The sequence below is a fragment of the Cyprinodon variegatus genome, unplaced genomic scaffold (genome assembly GCF_000732505.1).
Source record: "Cyprinodon variegatus isolate N-32 unplaced genomic scaffold, C_variegatus-1.0 Scaffold254, whole genome shotgun sequence".
In the NCBI taxonomy this organism is placed as follows: Eukaryota; Metazoa; Chordata; class Actinopteri; order Cyprinodontiformes; family Cyprinodontidae; genus Cyprinodon; species Cyprinodon variegatus.
This window is the reverse complement of record NW_015150707.1, coordinates 468136-490026: the sequence shown is the minus strand read 5'-3', so window position 1 is coordinate 490026 and position 21891 is coordinate 468136. Positions and strand designations below refer to the sequence as shown.

The window sequence follows — 21891 nt, the reverse complement described above, 5'->3', positions numbered from 1 at the left end:
CCCCCCCTTCTGTGCGACATGAGGTGAATACCAATTTCTCACCAAAGCACCCCCAGTTTCATTCTCCTGGCTAGAAAAAGGTAGGGATGTGTGACAGCGTTCCTGTTCTGTTCATTCCCACACTGATGAAGCGGATCATTTGCCAACAGGTTGGCTGCTCATCGTCGCTTTAGGATAAATATTTTATGTCCAAAATGTGACCAAAATGTTGATTTTCCTCTATTATTCATATGTGACTATGTGGGAGTTGCCAAATAGAGACATGCAACAGTCCACCTCCCTGGATGATTCATTACTAATCCATCCAGCCCTGCACTGTGTGGTCGCTCTAACTCACCGTAGCCATGTACGTGATATGAATGGTGTTTTGTCTTAGCATGAATGACTGCCAGGGGATGCCATTCCTGCACTGGAGCTTTGATGCAGCGCAGTCACGTAACACAACCTTTTGTCAACAGGAATCCAGATTCATCTCCAGGGGCCTGGGAAATTGCTTCACTGTGAAGCACGTTTTAATTATTCACACAGTTTAGCTTGTTATGAGTCTGGAGTTTATCTGCATATTAATGAGATTTGTCAATGTAAAGCATTTTGGAATCACTGCCAAAAATTGTGGACCCAATTGATTGTTTTGATTGTTGATATTTTCGATAAACAGAGCAAAGCTGTGCGTCTACAGGCTGTTTCATAAAGTCATTGTGATCAACCCAACCCCCTCCCCCTGACCGCCCCCAACCTCCATCTATTGCTATCAAGAATATATCAGTGTGTGTTTGTGTGAATTGACGAGGCAGGTCTCATGACTCTGTCTCAGTTTACCCTCCTATCATCACTTTCTGGAAGAGCTTCCGCCTATCTTCTCTCATCGCTACATAAGCACTGCAACAGCATGGTCAATACTCACCTCTTTATTCACTTAAGCACCTGGAAACTAAATACTCCCATCATCCATAGGGGTTATTTCATTAATGGAAGACAAATTAAATAAAAGACAAAAAAAATAGGGCAGAACAGCTTATTTGGTTTCATCTCTAGACATAATTCCAAAGAACCAGAAATATCCCTTAAAGCACGAGCCAGCTGTCACCACATTAATTCCCTTTGTTCCTGATTTTCCGAAAGAGCTTTTACACAACTGGCAGCTGTGGGTCAGTCCTGGAACAGCGGCCCTTCTGGACCCAGTGGACTAGAAGGACAGGTTTGTTGTATAACTCTGTTGGGCTCTTGGTTCCTGAATGAAAATACGTAGCTCTATTTAAAGTCTGAGAAAATGATGTGTGTAAGGACTCAATGACAGAGACCTTCAAACAGAAATGAAGCTAAATCAGTTGTTAGGTTTGACTTATTCACTGTGATATCATTTGGTCTGAGAGCAGCGCCGAGCAAGTTTCCATCATTTTCTTACATTGTGATAGATACGTTTTTTTATAATTATTATTCTTATGTTTATATTAAAACCTATATTTCATTATGATAAAAAAATATTCTTTCAGTTTAAGTCTTCATAATCAAAAATCTAATTTAAGTGCAAGTTGAGAAGGAAGAAAATAGAAATGAGAGAGAAATGTTTAATAAACTTATCTGATGGTTAAAATATTTTGCTGATGAAGATTAAAATAATTTTTTTTTTTTAAGTTGTAAAAACTGCATATAAAAAACAGAAAATAACTGCTTGATATGCAGAATAATTATCCAAGCTTTAACCTTATTAAAAAGAAAAAAAAGTAATAATTCCATATTACAAAAATTATAGCAATACTGATTTTTCTATGTATGAAGTGCTTTTATCCTCCTACATACTAACTTTAGTTTTGGGGGAAGGGTTTTAGCATGTATTAGCATTTGGGTCCAATAAAAAAATATATATAAAAAATATATATAAAATTAAAATGCAATTAATTTGTACTTATTTGTGATTAAACCACATCAGTTGAAACTGAAGCTTTCTTTTTTAACTTTTAATAAAAAGTAACTTGTCTGAGTGTTTTATATTTCCACACAGGCATATATGATTACAGGATACTATCAGTGTTCCTTCTATTTATCCCGCACATGTTGTTCCACATATTTTGCCCCTTTAAATGCAGCAGAAAAAACCCATATGCAATGAGTACATTTTTGCAATTTTTAAAGTTTGGAAAAAGAAAAGTATATTTTCTATAAGTTTAACATTCTAGTATATATCTGTTGTATGTTTGATATTGTACACAAAAATCTTTTTTTTTTTTTTATTGTTTGTTTGTGTTTGGTAAATAATTCCTGGGGACAAATCGAATTAGCTAAAGCCTATAGGGACCATAAATGTTCCAAACAATTCACTCAGCTGCAAAAGAGCCTAAAAAAAATTATACACATGAAATATCCTCACCGCTCCTCCACTTAGAATCTGTGTTTTTGCTTCTTTTAATGCAGTGCTTACCTGCCCAGGTGTGTGTGTGGTGATGCACATAACACAGAATATTGGTTACCACAGTTACCAAAACGCCAACCTCACTGCGTCATTGCTTGAGACAACCTTCATACAAAAAAAAAATGCTACGGTCCTTCCATTCATTCCCCCCTTCCACTCATCTACCTGTTCACTTCTCGTTTAAAAAATGGAAGGATGCTGAGCTTTCTCTAGTCCAACACGTTCCCCAGCTGCATGTGCATGACTATGTGAGCGTTTATGAGCATGCTTCATATACATTGCCTGTATGCACATTGCCATAGCTACCAGCAGTGCTTACTGGCGTCATCACTTCAAAACCACCTTCACAGCGAGCAACAGAGAGGAGCAAAAGGACTCAAAAAAGCTCCCCTCTGTTCATCACCTGCACTGTTTTTCTTAAACCAACACACATAGAGGCATCTTTAGCCACTGGTGTGGTCTCATATTCCGCTGAGCTCACCCTGTGCGGACATCAGGGTCCAATGGCACAGAGGAGGGGAGGGGAGATGCTGAAGAGGAGACAGGAGTAGTGAGGGGAAAGCTTTGCTTCATGCATACTGATGTGACTAGCTATCTGAATGTGTTTCTGAGGGTGTCGGCGAAGTCTGACTAGAATCATACCTCTGCCTGTCAGAGAAGGGAAAGGCAGGGGGGCGAAGACGAAGAAGGAAAGAGGTATTGACAGTTTCTCAGTCATCTCACATCACCATCCTTTACTCATAAAAGCACATCTGATAGGTGCAAATGTTGCTGCCTTGATCCATGTCTAAAAGAAACCGGTTGAGAGCGTGACCAGTTGATTTAAGCACGCTGATTTCACTATTTCGCCTTAAATTAAGCAATGACTGTTACTGCTTTATTCTTTTTAACCTCATTTTCTTCAGCTGGAAAATTCAAGCTATGCAACATACAGTACATCTGTTGTCTTGTCCTTCAGAACCAACTCTGCCTTACAATGGCTGACAACAACCAGTTGCCCCAGGATACAGGATTCAAACTGATCATGTGATCATCTGCCTCCCTCAACAGTTCCCTGCCATTTCTTGTAGGTAAGTTTAGTAGCAATCCTTGTGGGGGCTGAAGGAGTATTAGCATAGTGACATAGCTTGAATTTCACAAAAGCAACAGCAATGAACCATATATTTGTCTCATAATAGGGAGGCTCAGATTGTGGTGGGACAAAGGTAGACCTACTAGACCTAATTAGTTTTCCAAATACAGACACGCTGACATACACTTTGAAACAGATTAGACAGTTCAGATGTTTCCATTTGTTTTCTTATGTAATTTTAAAAAATATATATATTCAACATTTTTACTCAGAAGTTTAATTGATCAAGTTTCATTTTGTAAAAAAGAACTGATGCCTGCCATTCAGATAAAGCTCAGTGTTATATGCACTTAACATGCATGTAAACGGTTCATCCCAGTATGGTCAATTAACATAATATGATACAAACGAGATGAGAAAAGGCTTTTTGTAGTATTCAATATAACCCGCTAGCCAAAAGCTGTATGAAAGTTGGGTATGGTTGAAGGCTTTGCAGTTGAAATTTCTAAGACTCATGGAACGCAACATTTTCTTGAGATTGTGGTTATTTGGATATATATGTATTTTTGCATGTACAAGGCCTTGCTGCCATTGAAGGCGCTGCCCTTACATTAGTTATGAAAAAAAGAGTAAAGGGAATGTAATGGATAGGGTATATATATATACCACTTTCTTTCAGTTGTAGTTATCACACTGATTCTCAGGAATCAGTGTGATAACTACAAAATGTTATGCAGAAGGTGTCAGAAAAGCTCAAGGCATAGATCCTCCTGTTTATCTGTTCTATTATTTTAATCACTGCATTGTAGAGTTATATAATTAAAAACTTTGCATTAAATCCAGTGATAACATTTATTGAATGGGGGGGGGGAAGGTACTATAATTCTGCTGACAATTGTAAAGGTCTCAGGCTTTACTAGTGAATACTGTAACCCTATCTTGAGTCATCGACATCCTACTTTCTATGTAAGGCACCTCTCTTGCTGTTTCCAGCTTTCAAAGCGGTGCAACGTTCATTGTCAGTTTTTTGTCATTGATTTAAAAAAAAGAGGTCTAAACTCAGACATGACAAATTTAGCCATTAACAACACATTCAGACAAAAAAAAAATAGCACATCACGGCTTTCAAAGGGCTCCACATTCATATTCACACAGATCACGTGGCGCTTATCCACCAAATGTACAAAACATCTTCATTAATGGCTGAAGGATAAAAGTGGAGGGCACAGATGGGCTCTGCATACACTGCTGACTCTTATAAAGGTGTGTGTGACTGCATGTGCGCCATCAGTAGATGATAATGCTCGGGTCGGATGAGAGGGATGAGTGCCACTCTGTTGCCAAGGCGACGGACAGGGCCGTAAACATGCTACCCCTGACTCATCCTTCTACAATACGCATGCACACATACACACATTTTCACACAATGGAGTCCCATCTAAAGGAGACAAGAGGATCCGGAGATGAGAGCCACTCTGTCGCTTAGCTGTACATGTGAATAGCTCTAAGGAAAAGGTGCAATCTTTTTTACCATACACGCATTCATTGAAAAACACATTTGCACAACTTGATAAGCACAGGAAACGTGTATTTTTACAGGGAAAACATTGGTGTTGGTAAGTTATAATTCAACCTCTTTGGCTACATGAAAAGGAAAAGAAAACTCTAAATTTCAGACAGCTGAAGGAAATATTTGTTTTGGGGTCTCTTCTGGACAGCCTTAGAGATGAAATGCTAGAACCTCATTTGATTCAATTTTTTTGTGGAGGGGTAGGGGTTAAATGTGGCTTTTATTGCTCATAAAGCAATCATATCAAGTACTCTAATTTAACAGAGGGATCATGACCCGCCGGCTGAGCAGCTCCGCTCGTTCGCACACTGAAGACTCCATCTTCCTGAGGCCAGAAGAGGACCCAGTCTGGTTGGACGAACCCACAAAGGTTGATAAGATAGGTGATGGAGCCTCTAAAAAGGACAGTGTTCCTGACTGTAAAGATGGACCCCAAAGCCAAGAGGGAGAGGAACTGTTCATTCACAAGGTGTATGCGTTAGTCGTGGAACTTCAGTGCTGGGCTGCACTGTTCATCAGCTCCCAAGTCACAGTACGTATATTGGCTATATTACTTTTTTTTATTTAAGTCAAATCCAGGTTGTTTAATTTTGATGATACTTTATGAAGGACCCTCCAAAAGGGCTGCATCAGGAAAAGCATTTGCAATTGAAATGACTGAATTATTTTATGACTTGTATTGTAGTTGTAATTTTTACCTGGTATTAGGGGGAGTGGTGGCCTAGTGGTTTGGGCATAGAGCTTGGAATTCTGAGGTTCTGAGTTCAAGCTTCACTCCCACAGACTGCCAGTCTGGGTCCCTGAGCAAAAAGACCCTTTATACAACACTGCCCCCCCAGGCTCCGCACAATGGCAGCCCATTGGCCGCAAAGGGGATGGGTTACATGCAGAGTGTTAATTTCATTGCTCTTTACTTGTGACGGTGTAATAACAATAAAACTGTCCATTCCTACCCTACTTCTATCCCTTCAATATCTTGTTATTGACCTCACATTTAAGTCACGTAAAGACTAAGCGAATTATACCACATCACCTTTTAGCTAGTCTCTTTATTCACTTATTACTCTTGTGATAACAGTTGCATCAAATCAATTCTCCTTTGGTAACTGGTTTGATATTGTTCCACCTGTGCTGAATCATAAAAACACAAAGCCAGAACACTGTAAGCAATTTAATCAGTTTTACTAATATCTTAGACAGTTAAACTGTTTTACGCTATGCTTATTGTGTAAATGTCCACTATAGCAAGCTAGTATTAGGTAGTTTTAGCTTACCCTCAACTGTCCTCTGGCTCATACCTCATGCATAAAACTATGTATCAAATATGATATACTTGGCTTCATAGTTCATAAATATTGGCTAGAGTTTAGGTTGTGGGCCTTTCAGAGGCCCGGTGTAAGCCTCCTTTGTCAATTCCAACAACCAATGGCATAACTATCGGTAAGCAGAGACTGCAATTGCTTACAGGCCCCCGACCTTTTAGGGGCCCGTCACTGACATCTGGTTGGCCCCCCAACGCAATTGTGGACTATGACGTCTCTTTGCAGATGTAATAGTGTGAAAAATTCCTCTTAAACCCACCTGATACTTAGTGCATTGACCGGACCTTATTTATATTTATTTTACCCTAACACATGGCAGATTTCAACAGGATGGTTAACAGTTTAATCATGACACCAATAGCAAAGCAGACAGTGGTACTATCAATTACTATGTAAATACCTGTGTATAGTTCATTAGACGGTTGGTAAAAAATACACTCATATAATGTTTCAAACTGCAATAAAGTTCTTAAAAGAACAATGTATTTGGGCATTTTATTTTTTACAATACAACTTAGAATTATGGGTAATCCAGAGCGTAGATTAAAAACCATAACCGTTACGTACAATGTGGTAACGACGGGGGGAGGGTAGGGGATGGGGGTGTTGTATTTCATATGGGACCCACCAAGATAATGTTACGCCATTGCCAACAACAGTTTTGATGTTATCATTGTTCTGGAGAAACGCCTAATTATGTCAAAGTGTTTCATCTAGTTTTTGATATTTGTTGCTGAAGAGAAATTAGAAGGTGCTCCTACTAAGTGGTAAAGGGACTGTACTTCTATAGCACTTTTTGAAGTCAGAGGACTTAACCGAAGAGCTTTTCACTACATTCAGTCATTCACCCATTCACGTAACAACTCACACACTGATGATGGCGAGCTACATTGTAGCCACAGCTTACTGGCAGTAGGAAATGCAGGTGAAGTGTCTTGACACGACACTCAAAGTCGGAGCAGGGGCTTGAACCGGCAACCCTCAGATTGTAGGGCAAACTCCTACATCCAACACCACTGTCACCCCTGCTGGTTCTTCAACATTCACATTGAATGTTAGAAAAGGATCCCTACATGTCTACACCATCTGTTTTTCACCTGAGAGCAGCTGCCTGTTACCAGTTATTGAATAAGTGACACTATTTAACTCTAACTTTTTCCCTTACAGGGGTATTGGATGTTCTTTGTACTGGAAGGAAACGGACCGCTCTCTTCCTTCTACAAAGCCCTACACGTCATGGACTTCTACTTGGGGTTCTTTTTACCATGTCAAGCGATTTTTGGGTGGAACGTAAGTGTCGATTGATGGTCTCATTGTTAACTATCGATGTAACATATTAAGTGTGAGTCACTAACTAACTCTATGCATTTCTCTTAATTGGTCAGTCTACAGTGTTGATGAAAGAGGTGCAAAAAACATCACAGCACAACTGGATTGTCAGCGGCACTGCAGGCATTGGAGTGGCAATCTTTGTCATCATGGTAAAATACTGGAAATTAAATATGTAGTGGAGTTTGGATTAAACAACATTTCTAACTGTAAGAGAAAACAACTAAATAATAGATCAAGCTAAAAACTAAATGACTTGAAAGGCTGCCAAATACATTTAAAAGCAATTTTTATTAGTTATTCTAATGAAAGTCTAAGGAGATACATTTTTGTTACCTTTCCAATTTTTTTTTGTGTTTTGAAACTTGTCGGTTGTTCAGATTTTACTGACTTTTACTAATTTTTTACTTTTTCTTTAATGATCACAGATTTTGGTTTTTTTTCTACCTGGGAGACTAAAAAACAGGACTAAGGAAAAGGAGCAAACCTGAAAATGTCTGTAGTTGATCACTGAATGCCAAATGTCCTGTGAACAAGTGCTAAGATCTCAAACTGACTCGGAAAAGCCTTTACACTTACATTCCTTCCCAACTGTTTATTTAATTAGAAATCTATCTAATAGACCAACACGAGCTAGTTTGTAACATGATGGTTCTTTTTTTTTTTTTCAAACCAATTCTTATACGTGCTGCATGCATCTGTGTTTTTTGTCACCTAGCATATTTGCATATAGTTGTTGTTGTTTCAGTACAATTTAAGCTGTTATTCAAAGGCCTTAGAGATGTTGAACATTAGTAAACCATCAGCATCATAATATCTACTAGCTCAGGGGTGATATTGTGGAGGTTCATCGTGGGGTTAAGTTCTAAGACAATATTCTGAGCTAGAAAATAATATAGCACGATTTCACACCTATAAGGATAACTGTCCGATTAATCTGACTGACCAGGGAAAAACAACCATTTATCAGAGAAGCAGCCAAGTGCAGCATGCTTACACTGGAGGAACTGCAATCAATCAAACAGTCAATCGATCTTTGTTGTTAATTACAATTTGCATTGTAATCAAGATTTCAGTTTCAATACAAACCGTCCGTCACGTACATTTGGGGGGTTGGACAATGGAACGACTGACTGAAGCCATGCCTGCCAAAGAAGGCTGCTGTTATAGGGCAACTATTAGCCATGAAACTTATGTGATAGTGGAATAACAAACATTGTTTACTGACAGCTGCCATGTCTCTCATTTACTGTTTGCCTTAATTCATGTAAGGAACAAAGTAAACATGGAAAAAGATGTATGGTCAAACAGGACTAAATTTGGCCTACGTTTTTAACACTAAACTAATTGTGCAAAGTTTCTTTAAGATACTATCCCATCAGTGAACGGTAATGGCAACATCATACCTTTTTTCAGCAGGATATGTGGGTTGGTAGGACCTGATTGAAAGATAAAGCAAAATAGATTTAAGGGCAAGCAACAAACCTACACCAGAACTAAACCCGACTCCAGATCCAAATCCAATGAAGAATCTGTTGTGAGATTCAGAGATGCTTGTTCATGAAAGCTCAGCTTAAGCAGTTTTGCAAAGACAAATATAGAGATTGATTGTAGACTCTTTATTTGGAATGAATTGTAGCAGCACGGCCCTGTACTCAAAGTGAAAGGTCATCAATAAAATACTAACTAAGGTACAAGAACCCCACACTGTAGATTCATATCTGAAAAGACAAATACATTAAATAACCCAAATAACCCAAGATGTATAATTTTCCTTCCACCTCCAAATTATACTACCTGTCTTGGCCCATCACTTGAAATACCAGTCAGGTATTAAACTCTTTATTGTGACATAATATAAAAAAAATTCATTGGGTCGTTAACATACTTTATATGTATACTAACTGTGTAGTAGCATCAGAAACCCTCAGGATATATTAATAAGAATCACTCAAACAATTGTAGGAAAGTTTGTCCACTTTAAAGTAAAGCATCAAGAAATGAATGAGCTAAACTGCTATATTTTATCTACTCCGGTGCCTTATGGGTCTGTGGGTAGGTAAGCTGATTATTCTGTTCATCTCAGGTGATCCACATGGTGTCCAAATGGTGTTATGGCACTGGCTTATGCTCATCAGGAGCAATCTCCAAAGACTTCAGCGATCGGCGGCAGTCTGTGAGCCGGCAGCCCTCTTTCACCTTGTCAGAGTGGACTGATGCCCAAGAGGATCTGATGGACCTCGACCCGTTGCCGCAAACTCCGGTCTTTGACATGGGCACAGAAACCAGGATGGAAGGAGATGCCTCCACCCTCACTGTCACACCAGTGGGACTTCAGGAGAGGTTAGAGATTGGCGTTCTGCACAAGAGTATCAAGTTTGTTTCATGAGAAAAGTGTTGGTGAAATGGAGGCAAAATGATTTTCTGTCCTGTAGCATTTTTATGTTTAGTTTTATGCAGCAAATGAGTGCACATTCCTCTCATCTGTGCCAACTAACCCTGGTTGAATCCCACAGGAGAGGCTCCAATGTTTCCCTGACGTTGGATATGTGCACCCCAGGCTGCACTGAGCCGTATGGTTATGGGGCCCAGCTATCTCCACGAGACCAGTCGGCCCAGGAGTATCTTCGACAGGGAACGCATGTCCTGACCCCCGCCATGCTGCACATAAGGGCCATGGATGACCAGAGCCTGCAGGCGGAGTTTTATGTGAGTGCAACAACCGCAGCTCAGCCACCTACACTCTTAGATTAGCACAGACTCACCGGAAAAGACATCCGCTGACACTGACACGCATTCATAGACGCAGGCACTAATGTCCACACCCACACATGCACAAACACCCAACCAAGCTCACCGCACACCCGTAAGCTTTTCTAGCACCTGTCAGTGGGCGAAGCATGTAGGGCTACAAATGTTTTTGCATATACAAAACCCACAGAGGGGTTTACAGTCTGTTAGGCATGATGATTTACTCTGTGTATCACAAAACCCCTCAGGTTGAGTACAATTAGACAGCAAGAGATTGTTGCAAAGGGCAGCCGATGACTTCATGATGTTGGATATTACTTTTGCAGCATTTGGCAGAAGGGAATGTCGGGATAGATTTTTGTAGCAACTCTTCTTTCATTACTGGCAGGAAACTCCCATGAACTTTGTGGACCCCAAGGAGTATAATTACCCTGGGCTTGTGAGAAAAAATCGCTACAAGACCATTTTACCCAGTAAGTACAGCTGCGAAATGAAAGTGATCACAGATTGAAATATATGACATGAATGTATATACATATCTTCCTTTCATTCCAAGTACATCAAACCTTTAAGTGCTCTTAGGGTTTTGCCACCCTGTCCACCTACAGATACACACAGCAGAGTCATCTTGAAGTCGCAGGATGAAGATGATTTTCTTTCTACCTACATTAATGCCAATTACCTGAAAGTAAGTGAAAATGCGTGACAAGCCAGCTACCTTGTTCAAAAACGGCTGTTGTGTTTTTTGCTGACAACTGTCCCATCTTCATGTGTGTGCAGGGTTATGGGGGTGAGGAACAAGCTTACATTGCCACACAGGGTCCAACTGTTAACACAGTGGGAGACTTCTGGAGGATGGTGTGGCAGGAGAGAAGCCCAATTATCGTGATGATAACCAATCTGGAGGAGAAGAACGAGGTGTAGACATGAGTAATGATGATAATGAAATGTCATCCGCACTTATCAGCATCCTTAGTAATGATGAGTGAAAAATCTTATAATAAAATCAGCTTTTTTTATTACTCAGTAAAAATGTCAAAGGAAAAAATTAATCCAATGTTTATTTTAAGTACATTATTTCATTCAGGTGAGATAAATCAGGTTCAGAAGTGATGTTGTTTCCCAAAATGACGCAAAATGAATGAATTTAAGAAAGTCTGTCATATCCAAAAAGTCATTAAAAAAAATAACTAAAACATTTTTTTATAATTTTAGCTTCCCATTTTTGTCTTGGAAATTAAAGCTAGTACTCTGTTTCATCCTGTTCCCCTGGGTCATGACAATGACAGGACACGGAGGGTCTTTTCTCTCAACCACTCTTGAAAATTAGAAAAAAAACAATGGAACAAGTCATTCGAGCAAAGCAAATACAGTACATATGTGTTGATTTTTATAGCTTAGAAAATTCTTGCAGGGAAAAGCTGCTTGCATAAATATGCCAACACATAGCCACACAATATTTCTAAGTCCTAGTTATGGCAAAACAAAGATGGATGAGAGGTAAAAAAATCAAATACTACCGATTTTTCAAGGCTTTTCAGAATAAAGACATTTAATGTGTACCCAGCCAGCATAAACATGTCCATTAAATATTGATGAAACTTAACAAAAACCAAACCATATCCTTTGATCAGATTATATAAAGATAGATTTCTGTTTATTTGGTCAACAAACGTCACAAGGGTGTGGTGTGAAGCCAGACATAGATGCAGGTTAGAAAACTTCCATACCCACTGATGTACAAGATGGATGTGTGATGTAACACAGGCCATGGGACCTTACTTGATTACATGGTGTCAGTAATTGCTTGGGTTGTCATTGGCATGGACGTAATTTTGGGGGGAGGGGGGGCAGGGGGAGCATGTCCCCTGCACGTCCATTTTGGTCCTCTGCATGTTTTACTGTCCAAAAACAATGTCACGCTATACTACACATACAATTGTCGACCACTAGGACAAAGCGGAAAACCGCAGGTCAAGATGAGGCCCACCTTCCTGAGTTTAGACCACCCACAAGCTCCTGATTGGCTAACCGTCTTTTCTTGTGTGATTGGCTGTCACCGCTGTCACTCCTGAGAAGCTCACTTTGCAAACATTTGATGAGCCACCTCTTCTGAAATCAAAATTTCATCTTCTGTGGTCCTCCATAACTTAATTTAGATAGAATTCTCTCAAATATTTTGTGTAAAATTATGATAAAACATGCATACATTTAGCTAAGTGTAAGGCTTTTAAATTTGGAGGTTGCTGTAATGACTAGATAACTGGATTTGCGCCGTGAATTTATTCGTACATTTACAAATGTTGGTTGTGTGTCTTTTCTCTTGTTTTCTGGAGTAGAAATGTGCAGAGTATTGGCCTGAGGACACTGTGACACATGAAGGCATAGAGATCACTGTTGTCACAGTAACTCAAGAAGATGACTACAGCCTGAGGGTGTTTACTCTAAAGGTAACCCACAGAAAAAACAAATCATGCATTTTATTAAAGAAAAACAGCCTCAAGTACCTAATTTAAAACTGGGGTTTATAGTTCCATTATTAGCTTTTTGTTGATGCTACTTGTGAAAAACAAGCTAAAAAATTCATTTAGAAACCATTTTTGATCATATATCAGGCCATACTGCAAAAAAAAAAGAAGAAAATCAGATAAGTTTGCAAAGAGATTTTTATTTTGGTTACCTAAAGGCCTTCACATTTCCTGGTTTCTTGAGCAGTGTTGAAATTCACAGTTTGGGTTGCAACATTCGTTTCCTTAATCTCACGACAGATGATTGTGGTAGTGAATAATATATAATATATTTTTGGTGCATTTATTTTATTGCCGGAGATTTTTCCTTTTTTTTTCTTTCCTTTTTTTTATTTGGGGTCATGGAGGGCTTGCAGCTTAACAAACAAAACATGATTCCGCTAATGCAGCCTGCAGCTGATTAATAAGCATTGTGGGATCATTACATAAATGTGCCTTGAATTAAAAGCGTTTTGTTTGTTTGACTGTGGCTCTCCAGCTAATAAGTTGTGCAGCGGTACCATTACTAATCAGTGGCAGAGTAATTTTAGGAAAACGTTGAAACCTGATGTGATCGTGCACAGTACTGTTATCAAATGAGGAGTTATTTTTTGCACATCCTGCTCTGCATTACCTGTTGTCTTGGCATCATAGCAATCTGGATTTACATGGAGCACAACAAACATAAAAAAAAAGCAATCCCTCAAACAAACACACAAGCTGAAAACTGTACGCATGTTTACACAACAGGACTATATCCATATTTCCTGAATCTCTGTTTGCATGTGCTAGTGTGGAGAAGAGGTGCGCACCCTACGACATTACTGGTACACCTCCTGGCCCGACCAGAAGACCCCAGACAAGGCTCCGCCACTGCTGGAGCTGGTCCAGCAGGTGGAGGGAGCCAGAGAGGAAGCCCTGCCCTCCAGTGGGCCAATAATTGTCCATTGCAGGTATTAGGATTAAACTGCTTTTTAACACATTAACATTAACGCTAATGTTTAACTTCAAGATTAAAAAAATATCATATTTTTCAGTCCTATTAGAAAAAAGACTGTTTTGTCATCTTCAAAGTCTTTGCTTTTTTATCAGGTTGAGCTTTGACTTAAACTGAAGGAATACCCTTGGTATGTAACTAAATCTTAGAATGTTTTTCTCCATCTTAATAACACAGCGCTGGGATTGGTCGGACAGGTTGCTTCATTGCCACCTCCATCCTGTGCAAACAGCTGAGGACCGAGGGTGTGGTTGATATCCTGAGAACCACCTGCCAGCTTCGTCTGGACCGGTGGGATAAGCTTCTGCTCCTATTATTGCATTCATGTCTGTTTATAGTTGTGCATTCAAGGTCAAGCTCAAAATAATTTACTCAATTTAGTTTCCAAACACAGGAGAACATTACATGGGGGGGTTATGCAATACCTTGGAAATATTTAACTTACAAACCCCATCAGTCTAAATGTAGGCACATTTATTCTTTTCTTTTTTTTTCACATAGTTCAGCTTGTTCAGAGAGGCTTTATTGTCTTCTATTTTGCTCCATCATTCTCTGCACAGCTTCCTTTTCCCTGCAGGAGAACAGCAATCCTATAGTATAAAGGTTGGGTTATGCTTGATGCATGAACAATCCACTTGGAAAATGAGCCACCATCACAGCGTCTGCAGCATTTATACTCTGTGCAGATTTCTTCCCATTCTGGGAGGCTCCAAGGGGGGCGGCGTATTCAGCACTAACAGCAAGCTGACAACACCACACTACATGAAGAAGTAGAAAACACAGCCATTAACAACTTTTTCAAAGCCACTTCATGCTGTCCAAAAGCAACACTAATTTATTTCAGGGTTGTTACAACAGTCTGTTGATATTTATGGTCAAAATCAGGGGATGTCTGTTGCTTGCTCGCCATGTTTTTATGTTTTTGCACACGGATCTGTCCGTGGACACAGTGGGCACGTCAAACATAAACCAAGCTTTATGCTGCCACTACCGTGTGTCGTTATGGGGGCGATGTACACCACAAAGCTTGTCTTGTTGATTTCTTCAGCAAAAGGTTTTAAGGGGGGTTATCTGACTAATGCATCTTCTTTAAAGCTACGGTGTGTAATAATTACAGGGATATACAGTCAGAAATGTAATATATCATACATAACTATGTTATTTATCATCATCTACGAGCTCAGCCTCTTAACCTTAATATTTGCGTTGCCTTAGAATTCGTTATTTATAATTACATAGGAGCGGGTCTCGCAGCCATGGAGGCAGACATCTTTGCGCTACAGCAGCGCAGAGCCAACAAACTAGCGATTGCGAGATCGCCCATTACGCTCGAAAGTAACTACGGCAAGTTGAGAGAGATGAACTGAGACGGTACTGAACAATAGATGGAAGTATTAAAATGATCTATGTAAACAAACCTCATCACTTGAGAAGGTAGGTGATGCGGACGTCGTGGAAGACATTTTGTCCCGTAACGCTCGCCGTACTGTTGGGGGGGAGAAGCGGTGGGGGGGAGATGTTCATGTTGCTGCGGTCTGCAGTCTGGACGTTAGATGTCGCTGAAAATTACACACTGTAGCTTAAAGAAATTCCCTGCATCTCCTACATGGCTTCATAAATACAGAACTCCAGAATATTTGTGAAAACCATGTATCCATTAAATGTACTTAACACTACCTTGTGTTTTTCTGTCATGAAAAACCAAAGCAAAACCCTAAATCCTTTGATAGCAAAAACATAAAACACGAAATGGTCAAAGGGTAGATACTGTTATGCAAGCTGCTCCACAAACAAGCTTTTGCTCATCTAGAACATACTCTAGATGGCGCAGCATACCCAAACCCAGTATAAGTTAGACTTTACATCATAAATAATTTCAAATATATTCTAAACTCCAACATTCATGATGTTTTGTACATTTGGCTGCTTGACATGTAAACACCATTTTCCTCTTTTGTTGTCCTTATGTGTGTTTATCAGAGGTGGGATGATCCAGACCTGTGAGCAGTACCAGTTTGTGCATCATGTCCTCAGCCTATATGAGAAGCAGCTGTCTCACACAGCTGAGGAGTAACGTGAGCACAGCAGCCGCACCCAGACCGAGACACACCACTGTACACGGTACCACCTGTGGTGGTATGCACCACCTTACCTAGCATCGTCACATATCTCACCCTTTAACAACCCCGATCTCTTCATCCAAATCAGGCTCGTTCATATGGAACCGTCCCTAATGTCGCTGCACACAATCAACGGAGGTATTGCTCTGAAAAAATCTAATCAAACAGTGTTTTAACATCTGTCCAGAGCCAGCAGCCCTGTAATAACTCGAGCCCTTTGTCCATGTGTTGTTTCATTCGTGCTGCTGAGACTTTTCATCACACTGATGCTCATAGGTCTCAGTTTCCGAGGCCTTGTTTCAGTCCTGGTCGGAAATAGCTCCCTTATGTAACGATTGTACAGCTATCAAAAAGGTTATAGAAGAACTAAAGCATTCTCAGATCTCCTGCACTAGAGTTTGCTTTGAGAAAAATCCTTTCTAAGAGTGATTAAGATAAGGGCCCTTTACAGAATAAGTGCCAGTATTATTTAATTCTACAGAGATAATAAAATGCCAGCCTAATATGTACTCCTATATTGATGTAAAATGTTAACCAACATCTAGCTTTTTTCTCATTGACTCTTTTAATGTACAAAATAATAATGCAGAAGGCCTGAGTCACCTCATTTTCAGGTTGCATGGTGCTAAGTATTTGTTAAAGGCATGTGCAATGTTATGGAACACAGGAATGTAACAGTTAGGCTAATTAGGATTTTTGTGCGAATTAAACTATTACAGTTCTTTTAGTTTTTTTGTTTTGTTTTGTTTTTTTTTTTTTTTAATAATCCATGCTGCGTGTCATAGTCCTCATGGCCCACGGTGTTTACAGCAAACAACATCATAGATGTTCCATCAGAGGCGTCACAGAGACACACCGAAGGGGCAAAGGCCAGGAGCAAAATCCTAAAATGTGAACAACAGAATATCAGCAGAAGATCTTGGAGAAAAAGCAACAAGCTGAGGGGCGCTGACGTTAAGCTCCTTTTTCATTTCCCTCTCGTCAAAATCGTCTCATAACGTCGTCATCCTCCTGCTCTGTGATGCCTCTGCTTACAACAGTAGCTTGAACGCATCTGTGAGGTAACAAAGCTCATGATTGTTGTATAGACAGGCCAGGCCTAATCTGTATGAAGCACAATAGACCAACCAAGGTTGTCTGATGTTCAGCTGTAAAGCTTATTTTTCCTGTATTGTGTTTTTGATTGTGTTGAGTTTAATGGATTGCATGTGCTGTATGGGACTCCGTAAAGTCCACAATCAAAGCGACGTGATTGGTTGTCCTGCTTTCTGTTGTGTAAAAAAAAAAAGAAAGGTGAAAGCCTATTATAATTATTATGATTATTATTATTATTATTATTGCTTGCTCTCAGCCAATGCTTTTGATACAGTTTGCTTTTGTGAAACCAACCAGAGATATTTTTAGAACATTTTGATACAATCCTTTCGAGTAGATGCCTTGTGTATATTTCTGTTTACAACATAATGGAATGTAGCTCATACTGTGGATCAAAACCATTGGTTTATATTGCAAGATGTAAGAGAACAAAATGTGACACTTACCTAAGTTACCTTACAGTAAAGTAAATAGATAGATTTTGTTCAGTCTTGAGTGTTACTATTACTTTTAGGCCTCTAGGCTTTGCTTTAGTATGCTTTGCTTTCTGTTTCTGTTTTTATTGTTTTTCTTGGAGAATTTTTACCTCAGACTGAGTTCTTACACAGTCCTGTTTCCATCTGTGATTCTAGGCCACTCTCAGTTGACAACACAGTTGAGAAATAAATGCTATGTGCAAGGCAGCTAAAACAGTGCAGATAGTTTTCTATGTAACAAAGAATCTGATAACTTCTACGGTCTTGAACATTATCAGAGGATATACTGAATTACTCAACGCAAACTTGCTGAATTAAACTGCCAAAATTGCTTATCGAATAACACCCGGTTGCCACATTCTATTGACATAATCCTCTGATAACGTTTAGTCTCCTCAATCAAACAGCTTTTATTTTGAGTGTTTGTTACCAGTGCTTCACTCGTCCTCTTCTGATGTTTTAAACGAAGATGACATCAACAGCCAGTCACACATAAAACAACCAGCAATCAGTATTCCTCTCCTCTGCTGAAGTAACGCTTTAAGTTGTGAGTTTTTGCATCCAAATAAAAGTAGATTTTCATGAATCTGTCTTGGTGTCTATTCATGTTGTGATTTGGCTTTTTTTTTCTTGCCTTAATGCAACTCCCCGTGTGTTTTGACAACCTGGCCACTAGATGTCAGTGTTTTTACACCCTATCATAGGCTCAAAACCCTGAGTTGTTGACATATTTGTGGGGGAGCAGCAGAATAAGCTTTAAGATAAACAAAGTAATTAATTGTAGTGTTTTTTTTTTTTTTTTTTTTTCAAATGGTTTTAATGATTCTTAAAGGGGAAAAAGATAAATGTCAGACATTCCTATTCATTAATTACTGTCAGTAAATCTATGTCTCCCTATTCAGGCACATCATTTTTGGATGGTTTTGAATTCTCATTTTGTGTTGGAAAATTAACTTCACTCCCCAGTGACTGTATATGCATGGTTTTAATCATTAACTCTCACTTAATTTTTCATCAAACTATTATTATTTCATGGTAAAATGGCGGAAAGGATTGGGTTTAGTGTTGGTTTAGATGTTAGTAAATGGTTTTCCAAGCAGTGTGGCACACTATATAAGGCCACAACAACACTTAAACAAAACAGATGAACTCAAAAAAGGTTTTCTATTGACTATACTCAATCCAGGCAGCATGAAAGGGTTTACGCAATGTAAGAAAATATATAACTTATGGCTGATAATACTGATTTTGATATTGGAATTTCTGTTTATTTCCTGCTTAATTAAAGGTTTATATTTCTTCCTTAATTAATCCTCTCTTATTTAGAACCTCAAATATTTAGACTGATCAGACTGCAACCGAAATATGTATCATACTTGTAAAAAACAACTGGACTGAACTATGTTATGATTTCACTGTAAAAAAAAGACCTTTCTTAGTTTTCAATTTTTTCAAAAACTAGTCATTCTATCTTTGCAGCCATAAAGCTAGATAAAGTATTATTGGATTTACATTTTCAGCTTTTAATCTCTCTAAATTCTTATTGTTTTTATTTTTTATTTAATAAGTAGACTATCATGAGCTAAAGTTGCAATAAAATATATTCAGAAAAAATTAATGATAGGCCAAAGTAGTATTAATAAGGCCTGATATTCTTAGGATATTTTCATAAACACATGACATATCAAACAAGTATGGATATGTAAATAGCTTATCAGAGTTAAACAATTACATTTCAAAATGGGTAATTGAGACTTTAATTTAGTTCAAAAATGACAATTATTTTTAAACGTTATGTTTAACAGAGTATTTAGAATTTGAAGTAATCAAATATGTATTTCTTATTTATTTGTTTTGGTTTTTATTCAAATTATCACATGCACAAAAATCTTTTTCACAATTTATGGATGTGTTAAAATGAGTCAGTTTTGAGTCTTTTTAAAACGGTGCCCACTCCATGGCACAGTGCATGGGGGGGCTTACCTAGGGAGCCATGTGGGACATATCTAAGGAGCCATGCAGGAACCCCCACTGCAACAGCTTCACAATCCTGAACCTTTTGCACCAAAATATTTCGTTTCAGCTGTTGTTTATGCACCTCAAATGGTTGCATATATATTAAGAGGAAGGAGAATTATGCATATATTTGTGAAGTTTCCTTTATTACCAAAGCAAGTTCCTAGTAGAATAACATTTTTCTATAATACCTGCTTGTTATTCTGCACCGGCCGTGGAACATCAAGGAATTTGGAAATTCCAGGCAGCTTATGCTCAGTCATATAGGATAAAGGTCTCTGAGTCTTGCCCCGGATTCTCTATTCTATTTACAGGTCCTTCTCCAAATAAAGTGATAAAGTTCAATATTTTCCATAATGTAATGATACAATTTGAACATTCATATATCTTAGATTCATTGCACACTAAATTAAATATTTCAGGTCTTTTATTGTCTTAATATGGATGATTTTAGTACACAGCTCACGAAAACCCAAAATTCCTGTCTCACAAAATTAGCATATTTCATCCAAGCAATAAAAGAAAAGTGTTCTTAATACAAAAAAGTCAACCTTCAAATAATTATGTGCAGTTATACTTTTGCAGAAATGACTGCTTCAATGCGGTGTGGCATGGATGCAATCAGCCTGTGGCACTTGGTCATTCTAGCATATGGATAAGTCTTAATCTGAACCAGTGTCAATTAAATAATTTAATTCGTAACGTAACTTCAATTCTGGTTATTTTGGTTTTGGGATTACGATGTAAAAAAAATAAATACATAAAAGCTGAACTATCCCTTTAATTCATGAGGCTGAAGCCTGACGTCACTCTAACCCTAAACCGCTGGCGCTGATTGGCTGGAGGTGACGTCAACTTATGGTTTTTTTCAGTTTTTTCCACTCCTCTCCTTCATGAACCATGACCTCATCGCTGTAGGTCATGAAAGTGCTAAAGTGCGCCTCCTGTACCTGAACCGGTCCCCTTTCCTTAACCTACACATGAATGAGCGCCTTTAAGCTGCTGCTACCCGTCGGTACTGTCTCTAGGAGGGAGGGAGGGAGGAAGGGAGGGGGGGACGTCCCTGACGCTGTCACCAAGCCTGTCAGCTGTGAGGGACTACTGTAACTCCCACTACACCGCCAGGTAAACATCCATGAAGAAGCCACTGTTGACCCCGTTAAACATGGAGGCCAGTTAAACAAATAAAAACACTCAGAAATGGCGTGGAGGTGAGTGTTCGTATGCGTGTTTAAGGATTAGTGGCTAGTTTATGTGACGTTAGTGTTCACAGCTGCGGCTTTGGCTCTCCCCCCGCCGCTGCAGGAAGCGCGCTCAGCCCCCCCTCCCCTCCGCAGCTCTGTCCGTCATGTGCGCGCGCGTCTTATTATGGGAATTAAACTCAGCCAGGTTCAGGTTATCGATTTTTTTTGCCCCGCGAAGAACGCTCCGTACTTTACCTCTTTGCTCATCATAAGGTACGTATTTTTTGTTGTCTTAATATTATTATTTTTCTATTATTATCCGTGCTTTTGTTTTGTTTTGTCAGCAAAGGAGCGGTGTGGATTATCGCACGCGGACGCGTATCTCCGCGTCAGAAAAAAACAAAACAGAAATAAAAACGCAGGCTTGATACTCAACATTAACCCGCGCACTTCACCCTCCAGTAGGCATATTAATTATATCTTAATTTATCTCTGTGCAAAGCGTTTTCCTGCATTATTAACGCTTTCTTAGCTGTCGGTCACAGACTGCGTCTTTGTGCGCTCCAACCCTCTATTGTGTACTTTATGGAGAGCAATATGTTTCCTTGGAGCTCTTTCCCACATTTCTGTCAATCTGATAACATGGTGTGCATCAGATATTAGCTGAGAATTGGTCTGTATCAGGCTGTCATGTTGAAGTCTGAGGGTTGTCCTGGTTTGTTATATGACCCTGCTATTTCCTGCTGTCTCACTGGGAGGGTATTGATCAGAGGACACTGGAGGGCTTTATATCTGGATTTGTTGTTTACATCATCATGGCGTTGATCTCCTCCAGCAGGACCAACGAGGAATTGATTTTTCTAAATTACAGGATCACTAGCACCAGCTAGCATCCACCACTGGTACATGCTCACCTTTTGATTAAGCCTGCACTTTTAAAACTTGGATTATTTGATTACAATGTTGTTACATCCACAGTCCATAAGTCCATTATAATAAGTCTATAAGACTACAATATCAAAAATAAGTTATGTTTATTTGT

The 21891-nt window shown here is 39.1% G+C and overlaps 2 protein-coding genes across 5 annotated transcripts in view; both read left to right on the top strand.

The window, feature by feature from the left end:
• Positions 1-18225, top strand: part of ptpn5 (protein tyrosine phosphatase, non-receptor type 5) — an 18680-nt gene extending 455 nt beyond the window's left edge. For 2 of the 3 annotated variants that reach the window (XM_015382311.1, XM_015382310.1), the window contains 13 exons: positions 3369-3480; positions 5317-5584; positions 7542-7664; positions 7760-7855; positions 9790-10046; positions 10220-10412; positions 10843-10927; positions 11063-11142; positions 11235-11372; positions 12794-12904; positions 13754-13914; positions 14136-14249; positions 15939-18225. In XM_015382311.1, coding sequence (XP_015237797.1) covers positions 5324-5584; positions 7542-7664; positions 7760-7855; positions 9790-10046; positions 10220-10412; positions 10843-10927; positions 11063-11142; positions 11235-11372; positions 12794-12904; positions 13754-13914; positions 14136-14249; positions 15939-16032 — 1713 coding nt within the window. In that variant the 5' untranslated portion in view covers positions 3369-3480; positions 5317-5323 and the 3' untranslated portion in view covers positions 16033-18225. The remainder of the gene's footprint in view (positions 1-3368; positions 3481-5316; positions 5585-7541; positions 7665-7759; positions 7856-9789; positions 10047-10219; positions 10413-10842; positions 10928-11062; positions 11143-11234; positions 11373-12793; positions 12905-13753; positions 13915-14135; positions 14250-15938) is intronic. The other variant, XM_015382312.1, reaches the window with a different exon arrangement.
• A 2539-nt stretch (positions 18226-20764) lies between these two features.
• dusp8 (dual specificity phosphatase 8) overlaps positions 20765-21891 on the top strand; it is a 53780-nt gene continuing 52653 nt past the window's right edge. Inside the window, exon 1 of one of the 2 annotated variants that reach the window (XM_015382291.1) lies at positions 20765-20876. The gene's annotated coding sequence lies outside the window, so the exon portion shown is untranslated. Of the gene's footprint in view, positions 20877-20971; positions 21123-21891 lie in introns of those variants that run through there. The other variant, XM_015382289.1, reaches the window with a different exon arrangement.